Raw genomic sequence first — 12,500 nt, 5'->3', positions numbered from 1 at the left:
GGGTAAATTGTGCCCAGTGGCATACCTACAGGGCAATAACACCATTTAGGCCTAGGGCGTCTGATTACAGACACCAGGAAGGATACCCCTTCTGTATTAAAGGGGTACTCCGGTGGAAAACATTTTTTTTTTTTTTTTTTTAAATCAACTGGTGCCACAAAGTTAAAAAGATTTGTAAATTACTTCTATGAAAAAATCTTTACCCTTACAGTACCTATTAGCAGCTGTATGCTACAGAAAAAAATTCTTTACTTTATGAATTTCTTTTTTTTGTCTTGTCCACAGTGCTCTCTGCTGACACCTCTGTCCCTGTCAGGAACTGTCCAGAGCAGCATAGGTTTGCAATGGGGATTTTCTCCTGCTCTGGACAGTTTCTGATACGGGCATCAGGTGTCAGCAGAGAGCACTGTGGACAAGACAAAAAAGAAATTCAAAAAGAAAAGAATTTCCTCAGTAGCATACAGCTGCTATAAAGTACTGGGAGGATTAAGATTTTTTAATAGAAGTCATTTACAAATCTGTATAAAACTTTCTGGCACCAGTTGATTAAAAAAAATAAATAAATAAAAAAAAAAAAAATCTGTTTTCCACCGGAGTACCCCTTTAACCTTTCCCAGCCCTGATTGGTGGTCTATATCTCAATTTTATAGCTATTAATCAGTTAAAGGGGTTATCCAGGAAAAAAAACTTTTTGTTATATATTAACTGGTTCCAGAAAGTTAAACAGATTTGTAAATGACTTCTATTAAAAATCTTAATCCTTTCAGTACTTATGAGCTGCTGAAGTTGAGTTGTCCTTTTCTGTCTAAGTGCTCTCTGATGACACCTGTCTCGGGTACTGTCCAGAGAAGAAGCAAATCCCCATAGCAAACCTCTTCTACTCTGTGCAGTTCCCGAGACAAGCAGAGATGTCAGCAGAGAGCACTGTTGCCAGACAGAAAAGAACAACTCAACTTCAGCAGCTGATAATTATTGGAAGGATTAAGATTTTTTTTTAATAGAAGTAATTTACAAATCTGTTTAACTTTCTGGAGCCAGTTGATGTATATAAAAAAAAAAAAAAGTTTTTTTTCTGGAATACCCCTTTAAGTTTTTTTTCCCCAGAGTTGCATTTTTAAAATGGATCTGCAGAGACTTTGCATTGATGGCAATTCCGATAGGGTTGGGGTATGTCAGCTGATTGAAGGAGCGGCTACAAAGGAGCGCTACAGCATTTCCGTGCCAGATGTTTACGGCGTGGAAATTCCATTCTCCGTGTCCGCACAAAGAATGAACATGTTCATTCTTTGTGCGGAGTCCGCAAGGAATGCATAGCTGTCTATGAGACGGCACCTTCCTGTGCGGTCCTAGCGCCAGCGCTAGGACCGCACAGGAAGGTGCCGTCTCATATTATACCAGCGCCCCACAGCGTCCGCACGGAGATTCTCTGTGCGGACATTCCCTTACTGCCATTTTTTTTTTTAACAATACCCCCGCCCCCACCCATGGGAATCCCAGTGATCAGGGCACCTTGTGATCTGCTTAAAGGGGTACTCCGGTGGAAAACTTATTATTTTTTTTATTTTTTTTTTTAAATCAACTGGTGCCAGAAAGTTAAACAGATTTGTAAATTACTTCTATTAAAAAAATCTTAATCCTTCCAGTACTTATTAGGGGCTGTATACTACAGAGGAAATGCATTTCTTTTTGGATTTCGTGATGTCATGACCACAGTGCTCTCTGCTGTCCATTTAAGGAACTGTGCAGAACAGGAGAAAATCCCCGTAGCAAACATATGTTGCTCTGGACAGTTCCTAAAATAGACACCAGAGGTCAGTAGAAAGCACTGTGGTCATGGCATCACGAAATCTAAAAAGAAAAGCATTTCCTCTGTAGTATACAGCCCCTAAAAAGTACTGGAAGGATTAAGATTTTGTAGTACAAGTAATTTACAAATATGTTTAACTTTCTGGCACCAGTTTAAAAAATAAATAAAGTTTTCCACGGGAGTACCCCTTTAAAGGGGTACTCCGCCCCTAGACATCTAAGATGTCAGATAAGATGTCAGATCGCCGCAGTGCCGCTGCTGGGGAGCCCCGGGATCCCCGCTGCAGCACCCTGCTATCATTACAGCACAGAGCGAGTTCGCTCTGCACGTAATGACGCCCAATACAGGGGCCGGAGCATTGTTACGTCACGGCTCCGCCCCTCGTGACGTCACGGACCGCCCCTTTCAATACAAGTCTATGGGAGGGGGCATTGCGGTCATCACGCCCCCTGCCATAGACTTGCATTAAGGGGACGGGCCGTGATGTCACAAGGGGCGGAGCCATGACATCACGCGGCCCCGTCCCCTGTATTGCCCGTCATTACGCACAGAGCGAATTCGCTCTGTGCTGTAATGATAGGGCAGTGCCGCAGCGGGGATCCCGGGGGGTCCCCAGCAGCGGCACCGCGGCGATCTGACATCTTATCTGCTATCCTTTGGATAAGGGATAAGATGTCTAGGGGCGGAGTACCCCTTTAAAGTCCAGGAACTATGCAGGGATTGTTTACAGCAGAGAACCCCTTTACACGTGCTACTATTGAAAATAAAATGCGATGAAGGATCCGTATAATTTGCATTTCCTCTACAAAGCCCCATTCTCTGTTTGTTTGAATCTACGTTGCATTTTTAGTAACTAACATGATATTAATGCATTTATAGTCACCTTGACCAACACCGCGGCCATTCTGACAACAAGCAGGTGGATTATTGTTGCTTCAGCTGTAACAAAACTATTGGTTTCGACTCATTAAAGTCTATTTTATTGTATGAAACATTAAAGGGGTACTCCACTGTAAAAAAAAAAAAAAATGTTTTAAACAACTGGTGCCGGAAAGTTAAACAGATTTGTAAATTATTTCTATTTAAAAATCTTAATCCTTCCAGTACTTATCAGCTCCACAGGAAGTTCTTTTCTTTTTTAATTTCTTTTCTGTCTGACCACAGTGCTCTCTGCTGACACCTCTGTCCATGTCAGGAACTGTCCAGAGTAGGAGCAAATCCCCATAGTAAACCTCTCCTGCTCTGGACAGTTCCTAAAATGGACAGAGGTGTCAGCAGAGAGCACTGTGGTCACAAAGAGAAAGGAAATTCAAAAAAGAAAAGAACTTCCTGTGGAGCACATAGCAGCTGATAAGTACTGGAAGGATTAAGATTTTTTAATAGAAGTAATTTGCAAATCTGCTTAACTTTCTGCCACCAGTTGATTAAAAAAATAAAAATAAAAAAAGTGTTTTCCAGTGGAGTACCCCATTAACAAGTGGGCGATCTATGGCCACTATCTCATCACATAAACACAGACTTACCTCTGCAGCGTAGGAATCATTGTCTTCAGGCTGATAGCTCTTATGGCCCTTGGTCTGGTCAATATTAAGATCGGTTTCGCTCTTCTCCCATCGCGTTGCCTCCTTCTCTCGACAGTTCCTACACTCAGGCTGCTGCATGCATGGGCAAGTTAATGAAGAACAGAACGAGAAAGGCCAAGGGAAGGAGTAAAAAAAAAAATAAAAAAAAAAAGAACAAAAAAAATAAATTAAAAAAATATAAATAAATTAAAAAAAGACAAAATATGAAATAAAAAGAGTCTCAAACAAGAAAACAACAAAAATCGATGGAACAAGGAGGAAAAAAAATTACATAATGAAAAAAAGGAGGAAAAGAAAGAAGAGTTTGGCGACGGAGGAGAAAGACAAGGTGGAGAGGAAAAGAAAACACGCAATGAGTAGACACGTGGGCTGGGGAGTTGTCAGGGGAAAAAAGACAGGAAGAGAAAAAGAAGGGAAGAAGATGTGCAAACACCGGTTATGGTGCCCATGCAGTGAACAAGGGAGCGAGGTTTTAGGGAGCAGGAGGTAGAGGAAGATTAGCTCTGAAGTCTGGCATCATGCAGGATAGTAGAACTCTGGGTATACAGAGCGCGCGCCCAACATTCACACAGCCTCACTGAGGTGCTGGTGGAAACAGAGTTTAATCCATTTAGGGTTCTCTAGTCTCCACGAAAGGTAGTTAGGTGCAATTCAAAACGTGAAACAGCAGTAGACCAGCTGTGTGGCGCAACCGCAAAAAAATATTAGAGATCACACTCCCCAGGCTTGTCTGAACAGGGTCCAATGTTTATTTCTATGCGGTTGCGCAACCCAGCTGGTCTACGGCCGTTTTACGTAACTCCCTATGGCCTTGCGTGAAACGTCCGTAGGCCAGCTGTGATGTGCAAAGTACCGAGCCTGCATGTTGCAACACCGCAAAGAAATAAATGTTGGACGCTGTTCAGACAAGCCTGGTGAGTGCCATCTCTATTTATTCTTTGTGGTTGCACAACACAGCTGGTCTACAGACGTTTCATGTATTTCTCTATGCTTGTCAAGGCCTTGCGTGAAACGTCCGTAGGCCAGCTGTGATATGCAAAGTACCGAGCCTGCATGTTGCAACACCGCAAAGAAATAAACGTTGGATGCTGTTCAGACAAGCCTGGTGAGTGCCATCTCTATTTATTAACTGAATTCCCTGCTACCTGTCAGACACCGAATACATGAGGGCACCTCCACATTACAAGTTGTTTAAAAATAATCATTCACATTTATATGAATAGCAAAGCCCCATGGTTTCTAATAGTAACAAAAAGTAGATGGGCAGGAATGTGGCAAACTGTGTCCTAATGTTCCCGACACATGGAAATGCCTAAAAACTGTAAAAAGAGCGGAACAATATGGAAGCTGAGACTGCACCAACAGACACCCAATACTACTTTAAATGTCACTTTTGAAATTTTTTTGACATGTTACAGGGACAGGTCAAAAGTTTTGATGGATCAGGGTCTCAGTGCGGTGAACCCTACTGATCGGGAGAACGAGATCGGAGAAGTGCACGTCATTGCTGTTCACATCAAGCATTGTAGCAGTCTTTGTCTCGCTGCTCCATTTTAGGTCTCCTGGCCTGTTCTCCTGAGCCGTGGGGGTCTCCAACAGAGCTCATTTAAAAGGGGTACTGTACTGGGCTGTGTTCCGACTGCATTTGGAACATTTAGTTCCGAACGCTGTGCGCACACTCCAGGGGTCGGTCACAACCTCTCGTGGCGTCAGGCCACGTCCCCTAAATGCCTATGCGAGGGGGCATGGCAGCCGTCACGCCCCCTCCCATACTTACATTAAGGGGGGCCAGATTGACCATTGGGTTATTGGTCACCTCTTAATATTTTGGTGGGGCGGCAGCTCTAGGAAGAGCCTTGGTCGTTGTACTTACATGTAATCATTATGGAGGCCGCTGCGCTCTTGGGAACTTTCAGTGCAGCACAAATTTTTTTTTTGGTCCTCTCCTCCAGATCTGAGCCTCCACCCAATCCTGTCTCTGAGCTCTACAAGCAGTTTGTCCCACCTCATGGTTTGGTTTTTGCTCTGATCTGCATTGTCAGCTGTGAGACCTTAGGCTGTCTTCACATATTCTGGCTTCGGATTTCAATTTTTAAATACAAAACCCAGAATAGATTTAAAAATTGGTGAATTTTCAGTCATTCAATTATGCACGTCCTCTGTACCAGGCTTTGTTTTTAATTATTTTGATGAAAAATCTGAGCATGTGAACACAGCCTTATATAGACAGGACTGCGACTTTTCAAGTCTTTTCCAATAAAGATGGAGAAACATCTCAGAGATGATTAAAGGGGTACTCCACTGCTCAGCGTTTGGAACGAACTGTTACGAACACTGGAGTCGGGAGTCTGCGACATCATAGCCCCGCCCCCTCATTGTGTCACGCCCCCCCCCCCCCCGCACCGGTTCCAGCGTTCGGAACAGTTTGTTCCAAACGCTGAGCAGCGGAGTACTCCTTTAAAAGGACATCTGCAGAAAAAGACAACTAAGTGTCTGATCGCTGGGGTGCGACCCGCTCTATGTGAGCGGTTAATGCGCGTAGCGTCGACCTCTCTGAGGCCGACGGTACGCCCCCTCCCCATACAGTTCTATAGGAGAGGTGGGTAGGCACGAACGCTGCCTCCTCGCCTCTCCCATTGAGATACATGGAGGAGGCGGGTTGGCCGCAAAGTCACGCTGCGGCCGGCACGCCTCCTGCACGGGAGAGCTGCGGCAGAGCCGTGACCCCATGCAGGAGATCGCAGGGGGTCCCAGCGGTCAGACCCCCCCACGATAAGACACTTATCCTGTGGATAGGTGATAAGTTGTATTCTACTGCAGATGTCCTTTAAGAGAAATGAGAAGAGCTACAGCTAAATAATGTGCGTCATAGTAAAGGGTCTGAATATTTAAAAAAATTGCAAAGAAATTTCTAAAATTCTGTTTTCACTTTGTCATTATGGGGTATTGAGTGCAGAACAATGGGGAAACTTTAATTTGTCTTCTAGATTTTAGCTCAAGGAGCAACAAAATAAAAGGGTAAAGTGAAAGGGGTGGACAACTTTCCGAATGCATTGTACGTGCATAGTAGATCTACAATGTGGCTTTTGCAGCAGTAGCTTCTGTGTTTAAAGGGGTGCTCCAAAGAAGTACATATAATAATAAAATAATTAAAAAAAAAGTGTTCCAAAGCCATCACACTACCTGGATATATTCCCTGCGAATGTTCCTGCCTGATATACATGGCTCCTGTGTCCACTGTTGCCTTCTCTGGCTGCTTGATATTCTTTGCCATTCTTCCCTAACCCTGCAGCATGATACTAAAGGTCCCAGCAGCCATTGCAGCCCTGAACTCTGTTGTCCAGCTCCCTCTCTGAGTGCAGCCCCCACCCTCCTGCTCTGTGAGAAGAGGGATACAGTGTCTGATTGGCTAAAGCTGCACACACATTCCAGCTAAAGGCAGCATGACTCATCAGTGCAGGGCAGATACCACGTGAAAGGGGGGAAACTGCTCTATACAGCTAATGAATGATATTAAATAGGTTGGCGAGAGAGAAAGGATAGGCTTTGGGTTTAGTTCCCTGGAGTACCCCTTTAAAACCAGAATGCCAACATTCAGACTCCAGTATTCCATGATATGAGAAGAGGACCTCCATAAGCTTGTGCTGCCTTCACAAAAGTGATCAGCGAGGGAACAAAAAAAGGCAGACATCTGTCATTGCACATAGAGGAATACACTCCTTGCGGCTTCCAACAAACTCAATATGGCGAGTGAAGTTTTCAATATGTTCTATTAAAATTGCATGTGCAAACAGCCGAGCGCAGAACCACACAATGTGCCTGAGAGATTTACACAATATGGTGTCGAAATACAGGCCAAGGTTTGCAGACGGTCTCTGGGGTGTAATGAAGCCATTGTGTGGCACGTACAAATGAGTAGCAAAAGTGGCAGACAAATATTATAGAGTAATACAACATGAGGCCAAGTTATCGAGAGGATCGGCAGCGTGCGGTGATCGTGACGCCGTCCCCTTATGGCACTACAGCGGCTGCATCAGCCCAGCAGACTGTGTCCATATATTGGGTGCTAAAAGTATCTTTATACAGAAAAGGCCTGGGAGAAAGACAGGCGGATTTACTATTCCAAATGCGCCAAGTCCACATTACTTCATACCCCCCCCTCAAACAAAAAAAACACATGACTTGCACCACATGTATTATCGGTTTTAAACAAGTTTGCCCTCTTTATGTAGTACCGCCCCCATAGGTAGTTTGCCCTCTTTATGTAGTACCGCCCCCATAGGTAGTTTGCCCTCTTTATGTAGTACCGCCCCCATAGGTAGTTTGCCCTCTTTATGTAGTACCGCCCCCATAGGTAGTTTGCCCTCTTTATGTAGTACCGCCCCCATTGGTAGTTTGCCCTCTTTATGTAGTACCGCCCCCATAGGTAGTTTGCCCTCTCTATGTAGTACCGCCTCCATAGGTAGTTTGCCCTCTCTATGTAGTACCGCCCCCATAGGTAGTTTGCCTTTTTTATTTAGTACCGCCCCATAGGTAGTTTGCCCTCTTTATGTAGTACCGCCTCCATAGGTAGTTTGCCCTCTTTATGTAGTACCGCCTCCATAGGTAGTTTGCCCTCTTTATGTAGTACCGCCTCCATAGGTAGTTTGCCCTCTTTATGTAGTACCGCCCCCATAGGTAATTTGCCCTCTTTATGTAGTACCGCCCCATAGGTAGTTTGCCCTCTTTATGTAGTACGGCCTCCATAGGTACTTTGCCCTCTTTACGTAGTACCGCCTCCATAGGTAGTTTGCCCTCTTTATGTAGTACCGCCCCCATAGGTAGTTTGCCCTCTTTATGTAGTACCGCCCCAATAGGTAGTTTGCCCTCTTTATGTAGTACCGCCCCATAGGTAGTTTGCCCTCTTTATGTAGTACGGCCTCCATAGGTATTTTGCCCTCTTTATGTAGTACCGCCTCCATAGGTAGTTTGCCCTCTTTATGTAGTTCCGCCTCCATAGGTACTTTGCCCTCTTTACGTAGTACCGCCCCCATAGGTACTTTGCCCTCTTTACGTAGTACCGCCCCCATAGGTACTTTGCCCTCTTTACGTAGTACCGCCCCCATAGGTAGTTTGCTTTTTTTATTTAGTACCGCCTCCATAGGTAGTTTGCCCTCTTTATGTAGTACCGCCTCCATAGGTAGTTTGCCCTCTTTATGTAGTACCGCCCCCATAGGTAGTTTGCCCTCTTTATGTAGTACCGCCCCCATAGGTAGTTTGCCCTCTTTATGTAGTACCGCCCCCATAGGTAGTTTGCCCTCTTTATGTAGTACCGCCCCATAGGTAGTTTGCCCTCTTTATGTAGTACCGCCCCATAGGTAGTTTGCCCTCTTTATGTAGTACCGCCCCATAGGTAGTTTGCCCACTTTATGTAGTACCGCCCCATAGGTAGTTTGCCCTCTTTATGTAGTTCCGCCTCCATAGGTACTTTGCCCTCTTTACGTAGTACCGCCCCCATAGGTATTTTGCCCTCTTTATGTAGTACCGCCTCCATAGGTACTTTGCCCTCTTTAAGTAGTTCCGCCCCCATAGGTACTTTGCCCTCTTTAAGTAGTACCGCCCCCATAGGTAGTTTGCCCTCTTTATGTAGTATCGCCTCCATAGGTACTTTGCCCTCTTTACGTAGTACTGCCTCCATAGGTACTTTGCCCTCTTTATGTAGTATCGCCTCCATAGGTACTTTGCCCTCTTTACGTAGTACTGCCTCCATAGGTACTTTGCCCTCTTTATGTAGTACCGCCCCCATAGGTAGTTTGCCCTCTTTATGTAGTACTGCCTCCATAGGTAGTTTGCCCTCTTTATGTAGTACCGCCTCCATAAGTAGTTTGCCCTCTTTATGTAGTACCGCCTCCATAGGTAGTTTGCCCTCTTTATGTAGTACCGCCTCCATAGGTAGTTTTCCCTCTTTATGTAGTACCGCCTCCATAGGTAGTTTGCCACCTCTGTAGGTAGTACAGGGGGCTAGGTAGGACTGACGGCACTTACTTATCCTGCCCCCTGCCTGGACAGTATGTCCCCAGAATCATGTATGGCCAGAGCTCCATTCATTCCCTATGGGGCCTCTTAAAATTGCCAAGTGCTGAGCTTCATTCCTTTGGGGGACAGTTGTCTCATTCACTGTAAAATGTAGCTCCGCTCCCCCATCCATAACATTGTATCCTACAAGGAACATGTGAAGCCCCTCTGCTTCCACCATAGCGTCACACTGCACTGTGCTCAAGCAAGAAGCGTAGGCGCAGTGGAGGGGGTGGGGTGATGTGTATGTTGCATGCTCCTCCTCCGTAGGGCGCCATGTTACGGACGGGGGAGCGAAGACAACCCTGGGCTTATGTGCCAGAAAAGTGGCCACCATGTGCCTCAGTGTGTTTGCCATTGCTGGGTTAGGGAATACCTAAATGCAGGGCCGCCTCCGCCTATTGGCAAAATAGGCAGCCGCCTAGAGCACCTTCTTGATGGGGGCGTTGCTCTGTCCACTAGAAGAAAGTTATTGCACACTGTCTCCAGGTACTGACAGCAACCGCTCACCCCAGTAGTAATGTGATTACATTAGGGATCGACCAATATCGATTTTTTAGGGCCGATACAGATAATCTGTGGCCTTTCAGGCCGATAGCCGATAACTTATACCGATATTCCGGTATAAGTTATCGGCTATTTCTCCACCTGCTTTAAATCAATGAACTGCAGCGGCTTTTGCTGGGCCAGAGACCGCCGCCACCCGCTTCTCTCCCCCTGCCTGTCCGGGGGTCCTCCCAACCACCGCCACTGCCCCCCACCCCGCACCGCACGCCGCCCCTACCGCCGCTGCCCCATTGCCTTCCCCATCTCCGGTTTAATAATTACCTGTTCCCGGGGTCCACGCTACTTCTGGCTCCCGTCCTGCGCTGTCACTGTGCTCACTGACGGTGACGTCGCGTGAGGACGTCACTCGTCATTGCGCTGCGCAGTGCACAGCGTAACGCAGCAGGAGCCAGAAGTAGCGTGGGCCCCAGACCCCGGGAACAGGTAATTATATAACCGGGGATAGGGGAGGCAATGAGGCAGCGGCGGGGGGGGGGGGGTAGGGTGTTTGCGTGCGGTGTTGGGCGGTGCGCGGTGTGGGGGCGGTACGGGGCATTATCGGATTATCGGCAAGGTATTGCCGATAACGTCTAAAATCGTGAATATCGGCCGATATCGGCCAAACCAATAATCGGTCGATCCCTAGATTACATGAGGAGGAGGTTAGTTTGTTAATGTCTCACCCCTGTAGTAAGGTGGGGCATGTAAAAGGGTGGAGCCAATGGGCTGGGTCAAGGGGGCGGCTACCTAATACACGGGTGCACGCTGCTATGGCAAATACAGAGTATACAAGAAAGGAGGTTGCAGCAGCACTCTTGGTCAAAAAATGGAGGCTCTTCAAGCACTTTTTGATCAAAACGTGTCCCCCATCCACCACGCGGAGGTGGCCTCATTTCGGATGGAACCCTAACACTCATTTCACTCACCTCTGCTGGGCATATGGCCCTTGACTGGGTGACATGCAGGATCCTCTATCAATTTAAAAAACCTCCTGAGAAACAGGGATGGGTGCGCGACTACAGAGGGTGCCACTCCCCACAAATTGCCGTGCACCCCTCCCTGTTTCACAGGAGGTTTTTTTAAATTGACAGTGGATCCTGCATGTCACCCAGTCAGGGGCCATATGCCCAGCAGAGGTGAGTGAAATGAGTGTTAGGGTCCCATCTGAAATGAGGCCACCTCCGCGTAGTGGATGGGGGACACGTTTAGAGTCCTACCTAGCTGATTGGTGGGGGTCCTGATACTGGAGGTCAACAGTCCCCCAAATGAATGAAGCTCAGAGCTTGGCAATTTTAGGAGGCCCCATAGGGAATGAATGGAGCTCTGGCCATACATGATTCTGGGGACATACTGTCCTTACATGAGCTAGTTGTCCACTAAGAAAATAGTAATCCTCAATCTCAGTGTTTCCCAACCAGTGTGCCTCCAGCTGTTGCAAAACTACAACTCCCAGCATGCCCGGACAGCCAACGGCTGTCCGGGCATGCTGGGAGTTGTAGCTTTGCAACAGCTGAAGGCACACTGGTCGGGAAATATTGCTTTTTATACACAGACAACCTTTATTAGGAGGACGTTACCCGCCTTTGTTTTCAGGCAGAATCTATAGGTAGCACAAGTTTTAATTCCCAGGTTATGGCGGTGCTAATAGGAGCCCACCCCCCACCTCCGTTACCTAATCTAATACAAGCCGCGCCATTTGTCCTGCTAATCTTTCACGCCTTGAAGAACAAAAAGGCTGCGGGGTGTAATGCACAATGATCAGCCGCCACTTCACCCCAGAGGGCACAACGGGTCTGAGCGAATGGGCTGAGACACTATTATTGCAGTACATGTTTATTGCTCTAAACCAATTACAACCTCAATCTTCTGATCATAAAACACGAAAAGCTCCGGGACGGCCGCAAAAAGGCAAATATACCAGACGCCCGGTTAGCGGAAAACCCCAGATAATATAAGATAACGTACTCTACGGTGTCCTCCGAAAATGTTTTATTCCTTTTAATAATGGGATATTAATAGACGATAATGAGGAATAAGGAAGGCGACTGGGGAATAGAAATATATATATTATTTTTTTTGCCGATATCATTCACACTCACCATCACTGGTCCTTCAGCGCCATTTGTTTTATTCCAGCACAGCTGTATCCATGTAAACATTTTTATTACTGAAACTGGGTCATGTGATCACCAGGCTGACGCTCACAAAATAAACTTTGTTTAATGTGTGTCAGAGGGTGTCAGTCCTGGGTCAAATTACTTTCTGTAAACTACAGAATGACATCACCCACCAGATCGCCACCCGCTAGCTCCTCCACTCCAAGATCTGTATACTGCTGCTATCTCTATGGGATCAGGATATATAGTAGTTATAGCCCTCCCTGCCAGCTCTATTTGTATACTGCTGCGGTATCTCTATTGGATCAAGATATATAGTAGTTATTTACCTCCCCTCCAGCTCTATCTGTATACTGCTGCTGCTATCTCCATGGGATCAGTATATACACAGTA

At 46.3% G+C, this 12,500-nt stretch overlaps 1 protein-coding gene across 4 annotated transcripts in view; it reads right to left on the bottom strand.

Annotated features, from left to right (window-relative positions):
• SOGA1 (suppressor of glucose, autophagy associated 1) overlaps nt 1-12,500 on the bottom strand; it is a 104,797-nt gene that overhangs the window by 30,718 nt on the left and 61,579 nt on the right. For 2 of the 4 annotated variants that reach the window (XM_056548113.1, XM_056548115.1), the window contains exon 6: nt 3,331-3,462. The exons of 1 other annotated variant lie outside the window; for it this stretch is intronic. In XM_056548113.1, coding sequence (XP_056404088.1) covers nt 3,331-3,462 — 132 coding nt within the window. The remainder of the gene's footprint in view (nt 1-3,330; nt 3,463-12,500) is intronic. One more of the 4 variants, XM_056548114.1, reaches the window with a different exon arrangement.

Source organism: Hyla sarda, chromosome 12, assembly GCF_029499605.1.
Source record: "Hyla sarda isolate aHylSar1 chromosome 12, aHylSar1.hap1, whole genome shotgun sequence".
Classification (NCBI taxonomy): domain Eukaryota; kingdom Metazoa; phylum Chordata; class Amphibia; order Anura; family Hylidae; genus Hyla; species Hyla sarda.
The sequence above is the reverse complement of the archived record's forward strand: the minus strand, read 5'-3'. Positions and strand labels throughout refer to the sequence as shown.